Source organism: Primulina huaijiensis, chromosome 18 (assembly GCF_012295235.1).
Source record: "Primulina huaijiensis isolate GDHJ02 chromosome 18, ASM1229523v2, whole genome shotgun sequence".
Classification (NCBI taxonomy): Eukaryota; Viridiplantae; Streptophyta; class Magnoliopsida; order Lamiales; family Gesneriaceae; genus Primulina; species Primulina huaijiensis.
Window position 1 is genome coordinate 1,685,762 of NC_133323.1, and position 20,125 is coordinate 1,705,886.

A 20,125-nucleotide genomic window follows, 5' to 3' on the forward strand; every position below is an offset into this window, starting at 1 on the left:
AGGTCGTGCTTTTTGAGGTGATTGTGTGTTCAGGTACTTTGTTGTTTGATTTCTTTAAGGTACATGTACTTTAATTTCCCATGTTGGTTAAACCTAGTATTACCTCGATGTTGTTGAATCTTGATGTAAGTATTAATTCATTGGCCTACGATGCTTTCGCAATTTTGAGGGTGAGGTATATAAGCATGTGCCATGAATATTTTTGATTCCATAATCGATGTTATTATATGGGCATTTTATTTGGGAAAATGATTTATGTTTCTCTCTATATATCTTTACGGAGTGAATATATATTTTATAATTTTGTTTTATAATTATTCAGATCTCGTGCACAAATGTTGATTACACAACTATATATATAGGACTTGCCAATTCTGGAAATTTAGGTATACATTATTTCATGCAATCTTGTTTTAATGAATTTATTTTGTTTAATTATATAGATTGAGGCCTGCATGATAGCTCGATCGTACACATTCTAGCATGCAATCAAATCAAATTCAAGGATATATAAGGTCTCTCGTGATGATCTTTTAACTTGTTTGGAAAAGCTTTTTCACCCCTTGAAGATCACATTGAGCAGAATGGGGGCCAGACATTACAGTTGGAAACCAATTATATTGACTTGTAAACAACATTTTTTTTTCCTATTTTCTTTGAAAAAATTTATCTTCCAAGTCAGATGCATTTTACTTGACGTAATTAGAAACTGCTGGGGTTTGCTTGACGTAATTAGGAACTGCTGGGGTACTTCTTGCTCCCATCACATTATTGTTGCTTAATAATCTCTAGATTTCTAATTTTTAAGTATCATCTTTGGCACGCCTAGGCCGCGTAAACATGATTATACAACGAGTTCTTATAACAACTGCATGTAGAAATCCATTACAAGACATTGTAACTATAAGCCCTTTCAAAATAAAATTACAATGTGTCGATGTTATTGCTCAAATCGAAAAGAAAATAGTTCATGTATCCCGAGTAACAGGGAAACCAATACCATGTCTCCTGGTCGGGAAAATCACGAATAACAAGCTACAAATAAGCCCAACTCCAATAGGAACAATGTCCAGAACTTCCTGAGCTTCACGCCCAGGTGTAGGATACAAGCAACTCACCACATTCTTATCCCTCAAAGCCACAACACCAAACACAAGACAACTCAGAACTGCGTGAATCACATCAATGAAATTCAGCCTATACTTGCTCAGATCAGGCAACTTGTAAGATGCGTCAGGGTTGTAATTTGGATTGTCAAACAGCCACAACCCTTTAAACGTCGCGAACCCGTAATGGACAATCCCGTCTGATGCCCTGAAACTATCCGTGAAAGAGGCGAGTAGGCAAGAAATAGAGAGCACAGAGAGGAGAATAATGGTCAACGAACGCGTGGTGGGGTCACACGAGCCGCCGTTGGTGAAGGCTGGTGTTAGGAGTTGGAAGGCCAACAAGGTTCCCGTGGGAAGGAGGTTGGCTAGGTGTGCGGTGCTTTCTAAGGCTTGAGAGATGGCGCTCCGGGGCCCTGCCGGTGCAGGGACGAGGGGCGGAGTCGGGATGGCCTCGGCGGAGGATGGTTGGTTGGAGGATGCTGATCTTTGTCTGAGGGACATGATTTGATCTTGATCTTTTATGGAATGGCTTTGGTTGATTCTTGTGGGGGGAAATTTTATTGGGTTTTTGATCTTGTAAGTCGGGACGAAATATATAACGGTGGAGGTGATCTTTTTCAAGAGAATACGGGGTATGGGCTGCGTTGCGTTGAGTGGTTGTATTATATTGAAATTTCTTCCAAGAAACACACTTTGACAAGCTAAGCTTCCGAGAAATGTCCAAATCAACATGATAATCTTGCCAACATATTCTTGCAGCTTTTGAGTTTTGAGAATTGAGACTATCTTTTTAAATTCATGTACACGTTTTAAAAGTTTGGAGGTGGCTTCTCAATACACGTTTAAATTCTTCAAAATTACATTTTGGAGGGGAATTGATGGCTATTGGATAATTTTTACTATTACGAAAGAAAGAAATTCATTTTTCATATTCAACATATATTGATTTAGTACCTAAGTTGATACATATTTACTTAAAGTTGAAATTAAAACCAAACTTGTTCCATGAACTATTGGCAATCACCAAATTAATGTAAATTATTAATTACCTATAAAATTATATATCCTTACCATATTGAGTGGTGGATGAGGAATATTATCGGCTTTTGCATCGTTTGATTTCAGCTTAATTGGAACCAAGTTTGTGTTTTTACACCATTTTAAAAGTTTGAACCAATTTGCAAATTTTTCATCATAAAGTTATATAATATAATATTATATGAAAAAAGTTACTCAAAACTTCATTTTAATAATACAATATATCATATATTTACTTATAATTATCTTAAATTATGTCAATTATGCTGTTAAAAAAATGTCGTCAAATATGCCTCGCCCATCTAATTTTGCATTGCTTATTTCTCCTTCCAATGTTATCACCATTCTTACCAGGCCAATATTTATTAATTTTCATTTGGGTAAACTGACAAACAACATTATGGTGCGAGGTTGGAGACAAAAAATGTGGTGGCACAGTACTGAAAAACGATTTGCAAAATCCCAATGATGATGGTAGACTTTGAGTCACGGCATATGTGTGAGGAAAACTAGCACAACCAAAGGGGTTTTTGGTTGAATTACACAACAAACCCTAATTGAATGGTTTTTTGAATTTAATGGTTGGGCTTTCTTATTGCAGAGTCATTGTCCAAGTGACTAAAAGCTACTTTTGGGCCTCAATGCAGTAAAATGCTTATATTCAGGAATTTATGGCCCTTGTGAGGAGCATTTGTTTGCGCTAAAAATAAATTTTTAGTCACAAGTCATGAAATTTTGAAAGAAAATAGAAGGCCACTTCTGCACACGATCAGTTATGCATGGTCAAATGATAATGGGGAATAAGGAGAGTACCGCAAAGAAGTATGACAGAACAAAAAGAAGGGATCGATCTAAAAAAAAAGATCTCAAACAACTTAACAAATCATCACTTGCAATTACTCTGCAAATTCTAGTCATTCTCAAGCATTTTCATTTCCTTAATCTAGTTTCTAGAATTTATTTTTATCAACTTTGTTAAATTTTAATTTTTCTAGAATTCCTTTTGGTTTTATACTTACATAAATTATGTTTAGGAAGTTTCATTTTATTTTCATAATGTTTATTGGGATGCAATAATCATCCTAACCGGTAGAACAATCGAAACGTGGAACTTGAAATATTATAAGAACGAGCGTTTGCCTCCATAAATGGGAAATGAGGCCGGACATGTAGGACAAATGCGAAGATAATTTTGGTCATTTCGTTACCAAAATCTCATCCTTATTTTTTATTTTTTTATATTAATCAGTTATAAATATCATATTTGTTACTAATTGTATATTTTATATAGTTTTATTATGTTGTCTACCAACCGTACCAACTTCTGTGTCTACCAATAACGTGTTACTTATCTATTATGATTAATCATATCAAAATTGTATATGATTAATCATATCAAAATTGTATTTATAATAGTTGAGTGATACTTCATCGGTGGACACAGAACTTGACACGATTGGTGGGCAAGATAACAAAACTATATTTTATATACAAATTATTTTTTATTATCTCTATATATTTTGTCTTCATTTATCTTACCACATCAATCAAGCTTACCTAAATTTATACACGAAATAACGTGATTCTAGGTGCAGTGGAATAAATATGAAATTAAATTCACATAATCATTTCTGTCAATATATTTTCGAGCTAGTTATTATTATAAATAAAGTGTGCACTCAAACACAAGTAGTAAATTATTAAAAAAAAATGATTATAATAAATAAAAAGATACAGTGGCCGTTGGTTCTATGCTGCCGAATAATCTACAGCCGGAAGCTCCATTGTCGAGTGGGGATATAATAGCCCACCCTATATCCCTGCGCAGTCCTACGAATCCGATATAAATTTACCTCCGAACTTTATATAAATTAACTCCCAAGCTTCGGCAACTACCAACACTTCATACCATATCAACCGGTGTATAGAGAGTTCTCGAGGACGTTTTGGCGAGTAGGCGTGACGTGAGAAATTGTAGGTGAGGAGGAATGAAACTATTTGGTACAAATTAATTTGATCCTTTTGTTTCCACATCTTTCGTCCTTCCGTTGTTGATTATTTCCCTTTTCTCTCTCTGTTTGATTGTTCCAAATGATGGGAGTTGAGTTGTTGTTGTTTTTTTTTATATGTTTGAATTGAATTTTAGGATAAGTTTCATGTAGTTTATGCTTAACATTTTGTTTGAAAAAAAGTTTCTGTTAGGAACTTTTCGTTTTGGGAAAGATGATTTTCTGGTCCTGGTCTCATCCAACTAGTCAAGAACAGGAGACATGCGTAAACAAGTAAAAAGATTCCATTTTTTAGAAATTGGCACCATTTTATCCGCAGTACAGTGTCACTGAATTATATTTTATGTATTGTGCCTTTATATCAGGTCTAGTGCCCTTAATTATGATATTAGTCATAAAGGTGCCACAGCTAAGCCTGCATTTGCTCTTAAACAAGACGAGGAGCTATCAAAGACTGGTTTTTTTGTTAACCATGCCCGTGTTTTAGTTGGTTCAGGTCTTGAGACTTTTGAGAAAGGAAAATGTGCGCTTCAGAATTGGAGGTTCATAAAGAATTCCTTGCCTACTCATGATTGATCGATTGGCATTATTCATCATATGTAAATCAGTACTCTTATTTTGATTGCATATCACAATTATTTTGCAGGCATTTTAGCTTGAACTGGGCATTTGTTGATCCCAAGACTCCCATTCAGAGTGGGGTAAAGTTTTGTGTGTGTACTAAGCAATTTCTCCCATGGATTTTGATGCCTTTGGAAATAGTGTATGTTAATGAGTCTAGGGACCTAAAAGACACCACAGTTTCGTTCAGTTTTGGCAGCGGAACTCTTCAAGGACACCTGCTGGTAGATTCTATTACTTTTTTCTGCTTTAGACCTTATGGTTTTAACCACCTTATGAGAGCTTTTAATTTTTTATGACGGGGTTGCGTCCAGTCTTTGTTTTAAGTTTATATTTTGTTATTAAAAACATGAATAAATTACGAGGTTTACCGTGTCTAACTAGAGCGGACATGAGATATTTTTGCTGGATATTTGAACATATTGAGATCAATGGCACCGGATGTTTCAAAAAAATTACTTGATGTAATCACAGTATATTTTAAATTAAAATCGTGAATGAAATAGAACATGTGTGTGTGTGTACAGAGACAGAGATAACTTGGGTGATTGGACTGGTAATGATGGTTGAGAAGAGAAAGAGGCAAATTTTAGCATATCAAATGATACATTCAGAGATAATTTAAAAATAACACCTATTAGGGCAGATTGAGAAAAAAAAAAAGATAACTGGAGGTGATCTCTGAATTCTATGGGATAGTCAACCAACTTTTGGTAGTTGTTGGATAGAGATACATTGTATTTCTGAGTTTATGGTTTTTCTTCCACACTTCTCTCAGCAAAAGATTAAGAAATATTTTGTTCAATACTTCATTTTTCAAATGTCTACGATACACAATTCGTTCATATTTTTCAGTACGAGCTAATACTTATTCTGTAATTGGTGCACCGTGCACCATCATTTGATTAATTTTTTTAAACAAATTGTGGCAACGAGATCAATAGTTTCACTGGGAAGTTTGAAGTTTAAATTTTTTTTCAGGGATCAGATTCTTTGTAGTGAGACTGAACTATATGCGTCACCCTTGCTCACCTGCATATAGAAATAATATGGTTTCTATCGATTAGCAGATATTTTATGGTGTTTTGATTTGTCTTCATTCTAAAAATATACCAACAATGTATAACTCTATGACAATATACGGCATTGTTATCATAGATCCACTTACATCCCTTATTGTCCTCTACATATAGGCCAAACAATGTATAACTCTATGAGAAGATATGACATTGTTATCATAGATCCACTTACATCCCTTTTTGTACTCTACATATAGGCATAATAGTCAAATCCAACTACAATTAAATTACTTATCACAATCTCATCACGGTAATAAAATATATTCGATTTGAGATTCCTAATATGTGTATTTGTGCATTTATGAACACGGCATCATGTCACTTTTTTTAACACTTCATATAAGTCAACCTCCGTTTACTTTTTCAGGTGCATAAAGTTATAGAACCGTAGTCTTTTTCCTTTTGCATTTTTTAATCATATGTCCTAATATCCGAAATCGTTTGCATGTCAAGCCTGTTGTTCGAATTGCACACATATGAAATAATAGAAGTCAATGGTAACACTTTATTTGTTTTTACACAGGCAGGAGAAGAACGGTTCTCAATCACAATGGACGAAAAGGAAGATGTCTGGTATGAAATACTTTCATTCTCCAAGCCTGCCAACTTTCTCTCGCTGATCGGGTACCCTTATGTATGTTATAGTCAAAAGAAATTTGCTCACGAATCTACAACTGCTATGAAGAAACATTTATCTGCATAGGTACATGTGCTATGTTTAGACTTGGAGAACTCTCTCATCTGAGATGTACTATTTTACCTTTTGGCTTAATAAATCAAGTTTTATATGAAATGTTGGCATTTGGTAGCTGTAAGTGTTTTATATTTCTATGCATTTATATTATGGCATATGAATGCATTTGGCGTCTGTATTGTACTAACTGTTTGTACATATACTATTTTGTAAATTAGGTTGTGGGTTCCATTGGAGCAATTTAGGTATGTCTATGTTTTTAGAATGAGATCTTTTTCGCTATTTTTCCCATACCACGGGATATTTGCAAATCTTTCTCTTCTGGCATGGTGATTAAGAAGATTAATGTACTCTTTGAAAATGTCACTTGAAGTTGGAGCAATGCCTTTGTGTTCACCAAATGTGGTATTTTTTCTGTAGGTCTTTATGTGAGTATCGTGAAGAACAATTATCAAATATATTTTGAAAAGCTTTTCTTGCACAACTTATGAGCAATTGCAACTTCAAAAAACTATTTGTTGAATCATATGGCCTTAGACTGTTTTTATTTAAGAAATAGAATGAAAGAGACGGACAAATGTATTTAGGGATTTAAAAGCCCAGCCCAGTTTATTTTAAATCATTTTCCTTTTAGTTCTTAGAAATTTTAACTTTTTTAATTAACCCCTAAAACTTTTAAATATTTGCAATTTTACCCAAACGTATCCGAAAAACGTATCCACGCCGTGTCCAAAATGTATCCGGCTGGTCAACCATAAACAAAGTCAACGACACGGATTTTCAGGTATATGACGTGCGTATCCGTATCCGTGTCGTATCCGTATCCGATACTTCAAAAAAAAAAAATTTAAGGTATCCGTGCTACATAGATCTTGCTATAGATTGTTAGAAGGTCTATGCTGTTGAATAACTAAAACAGAACTACTAAGTTCAAAATCTGAAGAAGCTAACAAATCCCCTATTTTACCAAGCTCTTGGCATTCTTCCCAATCACTTAAACCTGTTGTTAGTATCGAGTTCCCTCTTCTTCCCTTTCCAACTATAAACATTGAATACATATCAGCCATATCTCTCAATACATTTGCAGTCTCCCCACCATTTTCCACATGCTTCTCTACATACCCTACTTGACCTGATGTTACATACCTACAGAAAAAATCACAAGATCTTGATTACTGTAAAAAAAAAAAAAATTATATATGTTACACGTTATGTTCACAGCCCCTCAAAAACACAGTTAAAGAACTTGAAGAAATCCAGTGAGAAAGTCGGTGGGATGGAGGGATCCACACATCAATGGCTTAGGTTGTGAGTTACATGAGTAGCATTTGTTTATTGTCATTTATGGTTATATATGCAATACAATTTGAAATACAATACTTAGAATAACTATAGCTTTAGATGCAACTACGCATGCTCAATCTTGTAATTGGTACATACATGCAATTGTTGAAAGTTATTGCTAGGGGTAAATATCAGGTGTGGTCATCTATATGATATATCGGACAAAATATGATTCTCGTGTTACCCGTACGATTTAAAAGATCTGACTCATATGATTATTTGTAATTATAGTTATCTGTATAAGGAAGATGAAAGATTCTACAAATATAATCATACAGTGACTATATGACATTGTGCGACCAGTATTGACTAGATACTAATCATGTGCTACACATGTTGAATTCAAGAATTTTCTGTAATGTGTGTGCTCTACTGAAATGTATCGATGGCTTTACAAAGCAACTTTTCCACAAGATCAGTATCTTGACGTACCTATTGTAAAACTCAGCCAACGCCGCATTATCGAAGTCATTCTCTGTCTCATGGGTCGATTTCACCATCAAAATATCATGTTCCTTGTGAGCTACATTAACCCCTATTTCTTGCATCTTCTCTGATACATGCAAGAACCTTATAATAGTAAGGTTTATATGATGATGCATCCCAATCCTTTCACTGAATCCCAACGCCTCCCGATCATCTGGCCTACCAAAAAATAATGTTGCCACATGCTGCAATGATCCAGAACCTGAGGTATTGGTGCTTGTGAAATGGGAGAACTATTACAGATGCTCTTATATCCTCAGCAAACTCGCAGACATCAGCGTGCATACTAGCAAAGGGCGACACTGTTTTAACCTGATGAATCGTCACCCCGGTCTCAGTACAAAATATATCCACTGCCTCGTTTATTTCCACCACGTCATTCCCACCATAATCATCATCATCACTTAGCTCATCTTCTTCTTTTTGATTGTATAGTAAGTTTGTTTTTCTCCTCTCAGGTAGCTCGATTAGGTGCATCAAGTAAGGTGTTATGGCGACATTTTCTGGCCCTTTAGATGTAACTATTAGTCCTATCATCGTTGCAACAGGGCGAGGGCCGTATACACAAGCCAAGAGTTTTAGTTCATTTTTTGGGGATTGGAATTCAAAGGCTATATGCTTATAGCAAAAAATTTCGCTCTCTCTTCTTACCATGAGGGCTATCAAAGGTCCCCAGATCAAAGAATTGATTACTATTGGAGCCATCATCAGGTTGTAAAATATTTGGCCTGACATAGCCTGCCCAACATTTATGTATCCTTTGCTCAAAACAGCATAAATTTTTATAGGAATATATGTGATTCAATTACAAAAGCTTGTATCCACAACAGAATGACCGGAAGCAAAATTATTAATGTCCCCTAAATCGGAAGTATGAATGTCAGCTATTTATGTAGTTGATATTATCAAGATAAAAGTGGTGGATAATCTTTTCTACGTCTAAATCATAATCAAATCAAATAGTAATTGCGCATCTTGCTCTTGAAAACATTAAATATGAATGTTCCAGTGCATGGCATATTTTAAGGTGTATGCACGTTACAGGCATTTACACTAACACGAGAAGAGGCTAAGTTAGAAGAACGAACTTACTTTATAAAGTTGCACGTTTATTGTCAAGGCAAGCAAATCAACGTGCCCCTTCAAGTTCATCAAGAAAGCAAGAAGAACCCCTTCATTCGAAGGGATTTTCAAGTGAACACAAACGGCTAATGTCCCAGTGATCTTCCCTCCGATGCTCAATAAGATAACCATCGCGATGATGGAAAAGTTTCGAAAACTGTTTGTAAGAGTCACATCTGCCTTGAACCCCGAGTATCCAAAGTATATGGGAAGTATAAAGTTGTGAACCTAATACGAGAGTTTAGACAGGCCGGAGTGTACGAGTCACTTTGTCTCCTCTTGGAAACATCGATCCGACGAGGAAACAATCTATTATGCTACTGAATCCACTAGTCTCCATGATCATTGCTGCAACATATACAATTTCCCAAAAGTATGAATAACTCAAGTGTTTTTAAGGTGTTTTTGGGTCCTATTCATCCAATTTGTCACATATCTATTAACGAGAATAGCCAATGTAACAATAATAATGTACATGAACAAAATACCTATGTGATTTCGATGACGTACTTACTAGAATCTGCGCAACCGGCGCCGGTTGGCCTAAGGGCTTGAGGAAAAGTTGAAAGAAATGTTAGATCACCAGAAGGCAAAAAACTTGTGTTCCCGTTGTAAGAACGGGATTGAATAGTTCTCCACTTTTGCATGCTCTATATTGTTTGAGTTATCCATTTTAGTGAAACTGAAGAAAAGGGAACAGATTAAGAACCTATTGGATTTGTTGTGATTTAGGTGTACATGGCTACAAATGGGATACAGCAGCCTGCATTATTTTTAACTCACTTTTCTTGAAACTCTCTGCACACTTTCTTTTTGTTGCTATTTTTAGGTGTCCAACATCATGCGATTTGGCTAAAGAAGGGAGAAGGAGGTGGTGCACGGAAGTTTGATAAACTTTACTTTCCAAATTTAGTGATGGATGGCCGTGTTCAACGGATGAAATTACTTATTTTCTGTATCAGATTTGATTTTGGTTTGAAATCATTTAATTTTATTTAAGAAAAATATAGCTTCGTTAATATTTATAATAAAGCCACTAATTATTTCATCCAATGAGCAAAATTAATCTAAAGAAAAAAGTAATAAATTTTTGTCCTCATGGGATTTTTTTGCACGAAAATTTGATGTATCGACTGAATTTTTTAGATGGATAGTCTGTCTCGCGTTAATTTTGCGTACACATTTTTTTCCCCGGAAAATCACACACGCACACACAAAGAAAATTCTAAAAATTTGCAAGAAGAAAAAACCATGCAGTGATTTTTTTTTATAATCCTAATAACTTATTCTACCAAATAGTCAAACAAGAAACCCAACATTATTTTTCTGATACAAATTTTAATGGAAAATTTATTTTTCTAAAAAATTAAAAAATTGATGTTGATTAGTGTCAATCCAAATTCTAGTTTTGCTTAATAAATTATATCATATGATTTATATATATCACTATTTAATTAAAGTTGAAACTCCTATTCTAACAATTTTTTAATTGATTTGCTAAAGTTTTATTTGAAATTAAAATTATACACTCTTTGTGTAGTTTTATTGATTAAATTTTGGCAAAAACTTGTGTGAGACGGTCTCACGGGTCGTATTTGTGAGACGGATATCTTATTTGGGTCATCCATGAAAAAGTTTTACTTTTTATGCTAAGAGTATTACTTTTTATTGTGAATATGGGTAGGGTTGACTCGTCTCACAGATTAAGATCCGTGAGACGGTCTCACATGAGACTCACTTAAATTTTTTTTTTTTTACCTTAAAATTTTTTTAAATAAATCTTCAATGTTATCTTTATCTATATTTTAAAATTCAGTCATATCTTTATTTATATTTTAAATTTTTAGATATGTCATCACTCTTGATAAATATAAATATATATAGAAAAATCCTTTATTTAATAATAACAAAATAGATCATATTTAGATAAATATTTCAATTGTATAAACAAGCAACGCGAGCAATAGGTATAAGCATGTGTATGTATTTTGAAATTTGAGAGAAATATTTTGAATATATATATATATACACATATATATTCATAATTATTTACCTTATTTTATAAAAAACTGATATAAAAATATTAAGCAATATTCTTGTCAAATAAAACACCAAATACATTTTTCTTTTGATGGGCCATACCCAAATGGATAACAACTAACAAGTGATAATGCCGCGCAACTGCAGACAAAGCTCATACGCCGTCGTTTTCTCTTAAATATACGTACAATTGAGTTGCCTGATGAGCTGAGAGAACAATGGTTGCCTGGTGCGGCGGCTCCCTCCGCGACACATGGGCTCGTGCCTCCGACCGCTGCTTCCGCCTATTCCCTTGCCTTTCGGATCCTGGTTACTGTCTTTTTTAATTTAATTCTTCATTCAAATTGATTCATTAGAGTATTTGATAAATTTAGTTTTGATGGAAGATTCTGTTTTGTTTTAGTTCGCCGATCTGCGTTGTCATTGAAACTAGCATTGGTGGGCCTGCATCTGATTTTTATTGGGGTTTTATTTTTGCTTGACCACGATTTGATTGAGAAGACCAAACAAGAACCATGGTAATGTAATTTTCTTGGTGTTCTACAATTTTAGTTTGTAGTTTGTACATAATTTTCAGGTGAATTTTTCAGGAAGTATTCGTTTTGGGTTCGAAATCAGTGATTGCATATGTACATTCGATTATCCATGGCGTAAACTGTAGATGTATCACTGTATTGGTTCTGTTGAATTTGGTGTGCAACTCAATTATGATTATTGAAACTACTATCATAAATTATTAGATCAGCTAAAATAAATACATGGCCAAGATAGAGCAAAAATGGTTAGAACTACACTTTTTTTGAGCTTCTATCCAATGGGTTTATAATTATGTGATTTTTTTTCTTAAATGTATTATAATCTTCTGAAGCTCTTGCGTAATGGAGTTTACTTTCCATTTTACTAAAGACGAGCTCGAAGTTTAGTTTGGAAGTTAACTTTTCTGATATCAAACATATTAAAAGCACATCATGGTCCTTCAAGAAAATCTTCCGGAAAAATGACATCAACTCTCAATGGAGTCAAACAAATTCCTGAACCTGGAACTTATTGGTTCCGTGGAGCTTGAATCGCGGGAAGTTGTGAAGTAGCTCTTTGCTGATTCATGGACTAAAAAGACTTGCTTTGTCAAAGAATATGATGTGATCGAAGTTGATTCAAATTTTGGATAATCACTACATGTGAGATCATTTGTTGGGGGGACCATAATGCTCCCTTTCTTGGCCTTTTCCATTTAGCTCTTCAAGTCACGATCTTGGTTGTCTTTTGGGACCTCCTAAGGTCTTGCAGCTCTCTTGACCAACCTTCTCTCTTCAAATGCAGGTACACTGCTATATATGCATTGTTGATTGTTGCTACACTGGCTCAATACTTTGTTACCTCTGGAACTTCTCCCGGGTAATTGAATTTACAATCTACTCTTGCCAGCAGATTATTTATTTTATTCCATCAGTCTGTTGAAGCTTCTGCTTTTTTCTTTGCGTAAAAATTGTAGCTATGTACTTGATGCACAGAAGATTGTCAATGAAAGAGATGCTACAGCTAGAAGGACATTATTGGCCTCAAAGTAAGCAGGTTCCTTTCTGATTCTTCTGAATAAGTACAGAAGGGCAGATGAAGCCATCATACTATTCCATATGTTAATATTTCTCACAGATCATATTTGATTTTTTACTAAGCATGAACTTTTCTACTTGCCTTGTTTGTGGGTGTAATTGTCACAATGGCCAAAGAAAGACCTCCAGCTTCAAGCAAAAATGGTAATGTTGTAATCACAGTGGATGGACGGAACTATCAAAAAGGAAACGAGACTGCCTGGACAAAGCTAGTGATGGATCTTTACCATCATGGATCATCTCTTCGGTAATAGTGCATTACTTGTTCGTTTCACTATTATTGTAGCAGCGAATTCTTACCTTGTTGGAGTAGTAAACTGAAGTCCTTCTGTAGCTTCTTATTGATGATGGATGATGGCTGATGGCTTAAACATTGTTTCTTCATTAAATCATGCATAACATTTTATTATTTGTTGAATGCCATGGATGTAAGATTTGCAAAAGATTTATCATGGGCTTTCCCTTAATAAAAGTATAACCCAGAAAATTAAGAGAGCTGAACTTCTGAATGCCATTGAAAATTGATTCTGTGAAGAAACTGTGCATCTTTAGAACTTGAATAGCATCGTCAGTCTTTTAGCTTCACCACTTGACCTGTGGAGTTGCAAGATTTGACTTTTCTCCTGTATCTTTACTTCTCATAATAAACTACTTTCTTTATTAGCTATGTTGCATGGGTACGGGTACGAGTATCGTATCGAATACGATACGGATACGGCGACACGTCAAATTTTTAAAATATAAGACACGATACGGCTAGGATACGACAATCATTAAAATATATATAAGTATTATATATATTTGTATTTATATAAATTTAGTATTGAGCAGAAATAGAATGAAAGAGACGGACAAATTTATTTAGGGATTTAAAAGCCCAGCCCAATTTATTTTAAATTATTTTCCTTGTAGTCCTTAGAAATTTTAATTTTTTTTTAATTAACCCCTGAAACTTTTAAATATTTGCCATTTTGCCCAAACGTATCCGAAAAACGTATCCACGCCGTATCCATGGCGTGTCCTCACCGTGTCCAAAACGTATCCGGCTGGTCAATCCTAAACAAAGTCAACGACACGGATTTTGAGGTATCCGACACGCGTATCCGCGTGTTGTATCCGTATCCGATATTTAAAAAAAAAAAAAATTTAAGGTATCCGTGCTGCATAGTTTATTAGGTACTTCATTATTCAGAAAATGAATATTTTTTCCCTAAAAAAAGTATAGTATTTTTTATTTTGAGATCCCAGATCAAGTTTGTTTGTGCGACTAATGTATTTGTAGGTGAGGTCTGTTAAATTATAGTCCAGTATGCACATTTCTTTGTTGATTTTTCTTGTTTCCTTCATGAAGTCGAGACCTTCTGGTTCCTAATCATGGCATATGCTAATACTTGCTGGAAAAAAACATGTGTGTTTCAGATTCGTGAAAAAGAATTCTCTTAAATTGGTCATAGGACCGACCATGCTTCGAGAAACATGTTCTCTGATTGAGGAAAAAAATGTCTCTCAAAGTAGTGTTGGCTATATCGTAGTATTAGTTGGACTCTGTGATATGTCCATTAGACAACTTATTTTCTTTTTGTTGTGCATATGTTTATGAGTTGCCCTCTTCGTGTTAATATGAAACATTTGTTCGAATATGAGTTACTGTAGATGCTGCTGCTGCTTATTTCTGCCTTGTATTTACTTCGATAATTTTGTCCATTGAGATACTTTTTGGTATATGTGCTTAATGTTTTAGAATTAGACTTACATAAAACAACAAACTTTGTGCTACTGAAGGTATCCCTTAAACTATAGAGATTATTTTTCTCCATATTTGTAGTTTTTCTTAGGCTAACAGATGGGAAGATTCTTAGGAGTTGAGACTATACTAGATAGAAAGGTATCCTTACTTTTTCAAATAGAAACTTAGCATGATATGCAGCATATTAATTATAGGGGAAATGAAGTTTTCAATTTTCTTCTACTAAAAGCAAGCAATTTCCAGCTGATAATTTCTCTCTCCGTTTTTTTCCCAGAAAGTTGACCTGCACGTATTGCAGTCTCGTTCAGGTATAATCTTTTGATAAACATCTTTTCCTTTTTCCATCCTTGCATTTATATTCAGATGAAGCTATATTAGAACTTTTGACTTTTACCTTAATTCTTTTTTGTCGTTTTCAAAACGCCTTTCTAATTTCCTTAGTATCTTGTATAAATTATACTATAATTTCGTAATGTATCTTATCAGTTATAATAGCAGTCCAACTAAATCCAAATCAATGCTGAAGGTCCTTAGGTTTTCAATTCCGGTAGCATGAATTGCAACTGATCTTTTGGTTGAGTAGCATATAATTGAGGTAAGAAGCCATATTGAACTTGATATGAGAAGCTGATTCAAGCAGTAAGTGAAAATTTTGGTTTGGAAATAGCAGTAATTCAGCTTTCAATATCAAGCGATAATGATATCCAAAATGTTTATATAGATTTTATATTACGTTGATCAGATGGGCTGTTATTAATAAGAATAGGAAACCCAAAAGCAGTTTTTAATGAATCTCCTTCTCGTTCTAGTTCTCGGGTTACTTTACCCTATTCACTAGTGTGAACCGAAAATTGTCATAATCTATAAATCTGTACTTATCAAAACAGAAAAGAAAAATTCTAACCTTCTGGATTTACAAGACTGAAGCTAATGATGTTTCAAGACCTCATTATTAGTAATAGCCCCTTCACTCAGAGGTCGCACCATGTAAGAGGGGCACACATTGAGCATGGGATTTGAGGCAGCAGCTCGTGGAGATCAGGGGTAAATGCTGTGTTTGTGGTCAATCCTTAACAATCATATCAGAACCAATATTCTTTTCCTTCCCCGTTTTTTTGGAACTTGATAAGTAATATCTATAAGGAAGTCAAAAGACCTTCCTAGCATGATCCTACTTTGGACACAACATTCTAGATTTCTTGTACTTATTCTCTTGTTTTTTCATTATTCGTGCTTCACCTGTGCCAAATTTCTGATGCCATTGCTTGCAATTTTTATTAGCCTCCACGGGCCAAGCATTGTCATGATTGTGACAAGTGTGTGCTTCAGTTTGATCATCATTGTGTTTGGCTAGGGACATGCATAGGACTGGAAAACCATTGCCTTTTTTGGTGAGTGTGTAGTTTTCATTTGCTATACAATTAATATTAATGCTTCCTAGTATTGATTTACTGTGAACTTGTTGGACTGTTGGAGGCTGTATTATGTGAATGCGTTTTGTGATGCATCAGGTGGTACATATGTGAAGAAACAGCCTTGTGCCTTTGGACGTGGATTTTGTACATTTTGTACCTTAAATCTCATATATCAAAGGCATGGTATGCGTCTCTCAGAACCTGAGAAAGTGCCTCACTTTTTCTGCTTGTCGAAAGAAACAAGAAGCACATACTGAACCTTGCATAACCTAATTGTTTCACGCAGATGATTACCTCGTCATTTTAAATTTCATCATTGATTGAATTTGAATACTGAATTGGATTTCCTTCAGGTGGGCAGATGTAATTATGATCTTACTGTTGGCTTCTTTGTCATTATGTCTAATTTTTCTGCTCCTGCTGCTCCTTTTTCACAGGTATGTCTAATCTTTAGGAGGTATTTTTACTGGCGTCTTGTAATTTCTGGTCAATTTTAGGTAACACTGGTTACTAGCTCTAGTGAAAGATCTCTATAAACATGGGGAAAGCATGACTATAAAATTGAAGGGATCCCATTTAAAACATTTTATGGGCATCTGTACTTCTTTTCTGGCATATGCTAGTACTTGTAGCTAATAATGTGTGTTCTTTCCTTTTTAACATGTTCTTCCTTGCTTGGAAATCAAATTTATTTTATTTTTTTTTCCTGTGGGACAGCTACCTTATTATGACTAATCAAACTACTTATGAACTTGTAAGAAGGCGGCGAATTGTGTATTTGAGGTTGGTTTCTTTATCACGCGTCTCCTATTTTATTCAGAACTATGGTGATTATTTTCTAGTTTCCTTATTTGTTTGGTGTTCCAGCATTTAAGTTTTGCATGTCACATGTCAGATGGGTGTGTTATTGATATTTTTATTGCTTTTATTGCTTTGACATCTCAGATTTTTGTGTGGAAAGATGTTAAGTTGTGGTGGTGTGCGGATTACGTGCACATGAATGTCAAATGTCAATATATTTCTTTTTGTGTTGCTTAAAGTAATGCTTCAGGCTTTCAAGGAGAAATGCTGTGGTTATTATCTTCATTTTAACGTCAAAACCATCTAGAAAATATATGATCTTATGTATAATTTAGAAGTAACGAACAAGAAAACTAAATTTGTCTGGGCAATTTATCATATTTAACAAGAACACTAAATTTTTCTGGGCAAATTGTAATATTTAAGATTGTTGTGATTAGCTTTTTTAATGAGTTTGTGATTAATCATTAGCGACTTCTGACATACGGTGTGATGAGCATTGACGTATTTTGGACCTTTGTCTGACATTCGTTTATAAACCAGTCTTGCCTTTGGAATTTACATGCCTAGCACAAAATATCATGTCGTGCTCAAGCTGCCTCGAGTTGGAATTTAGTCTAGTATTCAATTCTAAGCACGTGACAATTTTTTTCTGGGTATTCCTCAATTTCGTTTATACAGCGACCAAATGATTTGCCATAGTCGTTCACATAAGACTCTAACAAGCTATTAAAACTTTCCTTTGGCTTCCTATAATAAACTTTTGTATATTGTAGTTCTTATGTCTTTTGGTACTGCTTTCGTTCTCAACTGAAAATTTGATCATGAAACACGGAGGGGCCCAGGTTTGATGTTAAGCCTTCATATAACAACTGTCGATGTTTTTTCTGGAAATATTAATATGAGACGACATGTTTCCTTGCAGTGACGTCATATTCTTCTGAGTTTTCATTTCGGCAATTGAATTTTGCAGGGGGATTCCGGAGAGAGTGAATCCATTCAATAAAGGAGTTCGCAGAAATTTATCAGTGCTTTGTTGTACCAAAAGCGGTGGCATGTACAGGATGGAAGCTTTGCCAACAGCAGCAGAACTCGAGGAAAAGTCAAGACCATACACATGCTCGGATGTTTTATCTTGCCGTTGCTGCTGATGCCACAAGTTTCGTAATTTTAATTAAAAAAAAAAATTAATTTAACGAGTCACCTGTTTTGGATTTGATACTAATGATGCGTGTCAAGCTTATATGTATTTTAAAATCAGGCTTGCGACAGTCCCTTGTATCATATTTGTGGTAGCTTCGATGCTACATGTGGAGGCACTGTCCTACATGGTTTGGATGGACAAGATTCACACACATATGTGATTTTAAAAAAATTAGTGGATTCTATGTATGTGTGGTTAAATTTGGACCCTTGATTCTATCATGGGGTAATGTCATGTAGGATGGAAACAACCTATATTTGTGGAACACTCCAAATTTCTTGTCATACATTATATAGAGACCAATGTTATAATCTGATATTGATTGGCGCACGACTTCTATGACGGCTAGATATTTGTGATATAATCAATCCACAACTTCAAATATCTCTGCCAGAATAGAGGCAAAGATTTCAGGCTCCAAACTACGTATTTTTCTCCGTACCCAATTGTGTGTCGCCATTCGTGAAATTCCCAGCGTGTATAACACTAATTAATGGAATTTAGCTAAGTTTACCATTCCGCATTAATGATAATTTAAAAGATAAAACGTTTTTATCTCTAAATATTGAGTCTAGTAAAATGTTAAATTGATACCTTTAGGAATCAAAAATACTTTATATTGAAGCTAGAAATTTTCCACAAAAGCAAATGGAAGTAGCTAAATTAAAGGGACTAAAATTCATGCACATGGGACAACACCATGACGATCAAACTACGTGGGGGCAAACAAATCGACCTTTCTATTAATAAATAATATCAACCATTAAAATTTCAAGCTCAGGCTCGAATGCTAGCATTTGATTAATTAGGTGTGTTTGCAGCCCTAATATCGTATTGATGCACATACTACTCAATCAAATCCATCGAAATTATATGTGATTTAATCTAAATGCGATATTTTAATATCCTTTTTGTTAAATCACATTGGCAACCTCAAATCCCGAGCAAGCAAAATATATATACATATCTAAATGTATCCATGAGAAATGCCCTTAGTGGAGGTCGGAGGAGGAGGAGCCTCACTAACATTTGCCTCTCTACCCGGTCCTCCAGGGTAACAAGCAGATCCCAAAACATCTCAACCTTTGCATCACGGTGATCAGCATGTCAACACCCTTAGATCATGGTGATCAGCATGTCGGCACAATGATTCAATGGTCACCAAGTCACCCAGGCAGCTTGGGATCAACCTCGTCATCTAATATCCAGATCTCATTACTCAGTATCCATCCACCTATGTTTTTTTACTAACGCTTCTTGCACATAATGCTCAACATAATTACTAAATGCCCATGAAACCTACGCTTAGGATCAAGCTCCGACCCTGGCGCATCAACACTGCTAAGGTCGACCTAGCACATTGAGACCAGCTAAGGTACAAATTCAATATGTCTCCTAACAATAAACCCAATGCAAAATACATCTACATAACATTTGTAGTTTCTCTTGAAATTATTAAATTTTAACATATGATCCTACCATGGACTGCACTTCAATAAAGCACACAAGCAGTGCCGAAACTCCTTGGTACCCACTCGCACTAGAGCCCCCAACACTTCCAATAACTCTGGTTCAACCATCATCACGGAACCACATGTCCTTTTAATTATAATTCTGGGTTTGACCTTACCCCCAATCTGCAGCTCCATCAGTCTCTGGTGATGGTTCATGCTCTCTGCCATTTTCGAACCACAAAAAACCTTCTGCTCACAACAGTAACTGGGATCTATAGGCTAATTAAGCTGGCAGAAGAGTAGGAATGCAAATCTTTAATCCAATCCAACCTACTCTTAGAACCCAACA

The 20,125-nt window shown here is 35.0% G+C and overlaps 3 protein-coding genes and 1 pseudogene across 5 annotated transcripts; 2 read left to right on the forward strand and 2 right to left on the reverse strand.

Annotated features, from left to right (window-relative positions):
• Window positions 1-818: 818 nt before the first annotated feature.
• On the reverse strand, window positions 819-1,745 carry LOC140964872 (protein DMP3-like). Its single transcript, XM_073424844.1, has one exon. It carries the CDS (start codon window positions 1,608-1,610, stop codon window positions 969-971), a length of 642 nt encoding a protein of 213 aa, XP_073280945.1. The 5' UTR covers window positions 1,611-1,745; the 3' UTR covers window positions 819-968.
• Window positions 1,746-3,887: 2,142 nt separating this feature from the next.
• On the forward strand, window positions 3,888-6,641 carry LOC140965124 (UPF0548 protein At2g17695). 2 transcript variants are annotated; one of them, XM_073425190.1, is made up of 5 exons: window positions 3,888-4,148; window positions 4,350-4,429; window positions 4,522-4,698; window positions 4,803-5,001; window positions 6,380-6,641. In XM_073425190.1, exons 2-5 carry the CDS (start codon window positions 4,371-4,373, stop codon window positions 6,557-6,559), a joined length of 615 nt encoding a protein of 204 aa, XP_073281291.1. In that variant the 5' UTR covers window positions 3,888-4,148; window positions 4,350-4,370; the 3' UTR covers window positions 6,560-6,641. The 2 variants fall into 2 exon arrangements, with proteins under 2 accessions (XP_073281291.1, XP_073281290.1); XM_073425189.1 differs by having other exon boundaries at window positions 3,888-4,125.
• A 460-nt stretch (window positions 6,642-7,101) lies between these two features.
• LOC140964587 (cation/H(+) antiporter 1-like) lies at window positions 7,102-9,979 on the reverse strand (annotated as a pseudogene).
• Window positions 9,980-11,616: 1,637 nt separating this feature from the next.
• Window positions 11,617-18,414, forward strand: LOC140964300 (protein S-acyltransferase 10-like). 2 transcript variants are annotated; one of them, XM_073423951.1, is made up of 12 exons: window positions 11,738-11,851; window positions 11,946-12,060; window positions 12,133-12,192; window positions 12,863-12,937; window positions 13,035-13,106; window positions 13,277-13,402; window positions 15,177-15,210; window positions 16,184-16,293; window positions 16,414-16,500; window positions 16,671-16,754; window positions 17,035-17,100; window positions 18,092-18,414. In XM_073423951.1, the coding sequence occupies exons 3-12, from the start codon at window positions 12,170-12,172 to the stop codon at window positions 18,267-18,269; spliced, it is 855 nt and encodes a 284-aa protein (XP_073280052.1). In that variant the 5' UTR covers window positions 11,738-11,851; window positions 11,946-12,060; window positions 12,133-12,169; the 3' UTR covers window positions 18,270-18,414. The 2 variants fall into 2 exon arrangements, with proteins under 2 accessions (XP_073280051.1, XP_073280052.1); XM_073423950.1 differs by lacking the exon at window positions 12,133-12,192 and having other exon boundaries at window positions 11,617-11,851.
• The last annotated feature ends 1,711 nt before the right edge of the window (window positions 18,415-20,125 follow it).

Excerpts from the sequence above, each read along its gene's own strand:
- LOC140964872 (XM_073424844.1), bottom strand. The coding sequence starts at position 1,610 with ATGTCCCTCAGACAAAGATCAGCATCCTCCAACCAACCATCCTCCGCC.
- LOC140965124 (XM_073425190.1), top strand. The coding sequence starts at position 4,371 with ATGATTTTCTGGTCCTGGTCTCATCCAACTAGTCAAGAACAGGAGACA. Across the intron at positions 4,430-4,521 it reads CAGGAGACATGCGTAAACAA|GTCTAGTGCCCTTAATTATG; the intron begins GTAAAAAGATTC and ends CCTTTATATCAG. Across the intron at positions 5,002-6,379 it reads CTCTTCAAGGACACCTGCTG|GCAGGAGAAGAACGGTTCTC; the intron begins GTAGATTCTATT and ends GTTTTTACACAG.
- LOC140964300 (XM_073423950.1), top strand. The coding sequence starts at position 11,761 with ATGGTTGCCTGGTGCGGCGGCTCCCTCCGCGACACATGGGCTCGTGCC. Across the intron at positions 16,755-17,034 it reads CTGCTGCTCCTTTTTCACAG|CTACCTTATTATGACTAATC; the intron begins GTATGTCTAATC and ends CCTGTGGGACAG. Across the intron at positions 17,101-18,091 it reads CGGCGAATTGTGTATTTGAG|GGGGATTCCGGAGAGAGTGA; the intron begins GTTGGTTTCTTT and ends TGAATTTTGCAG.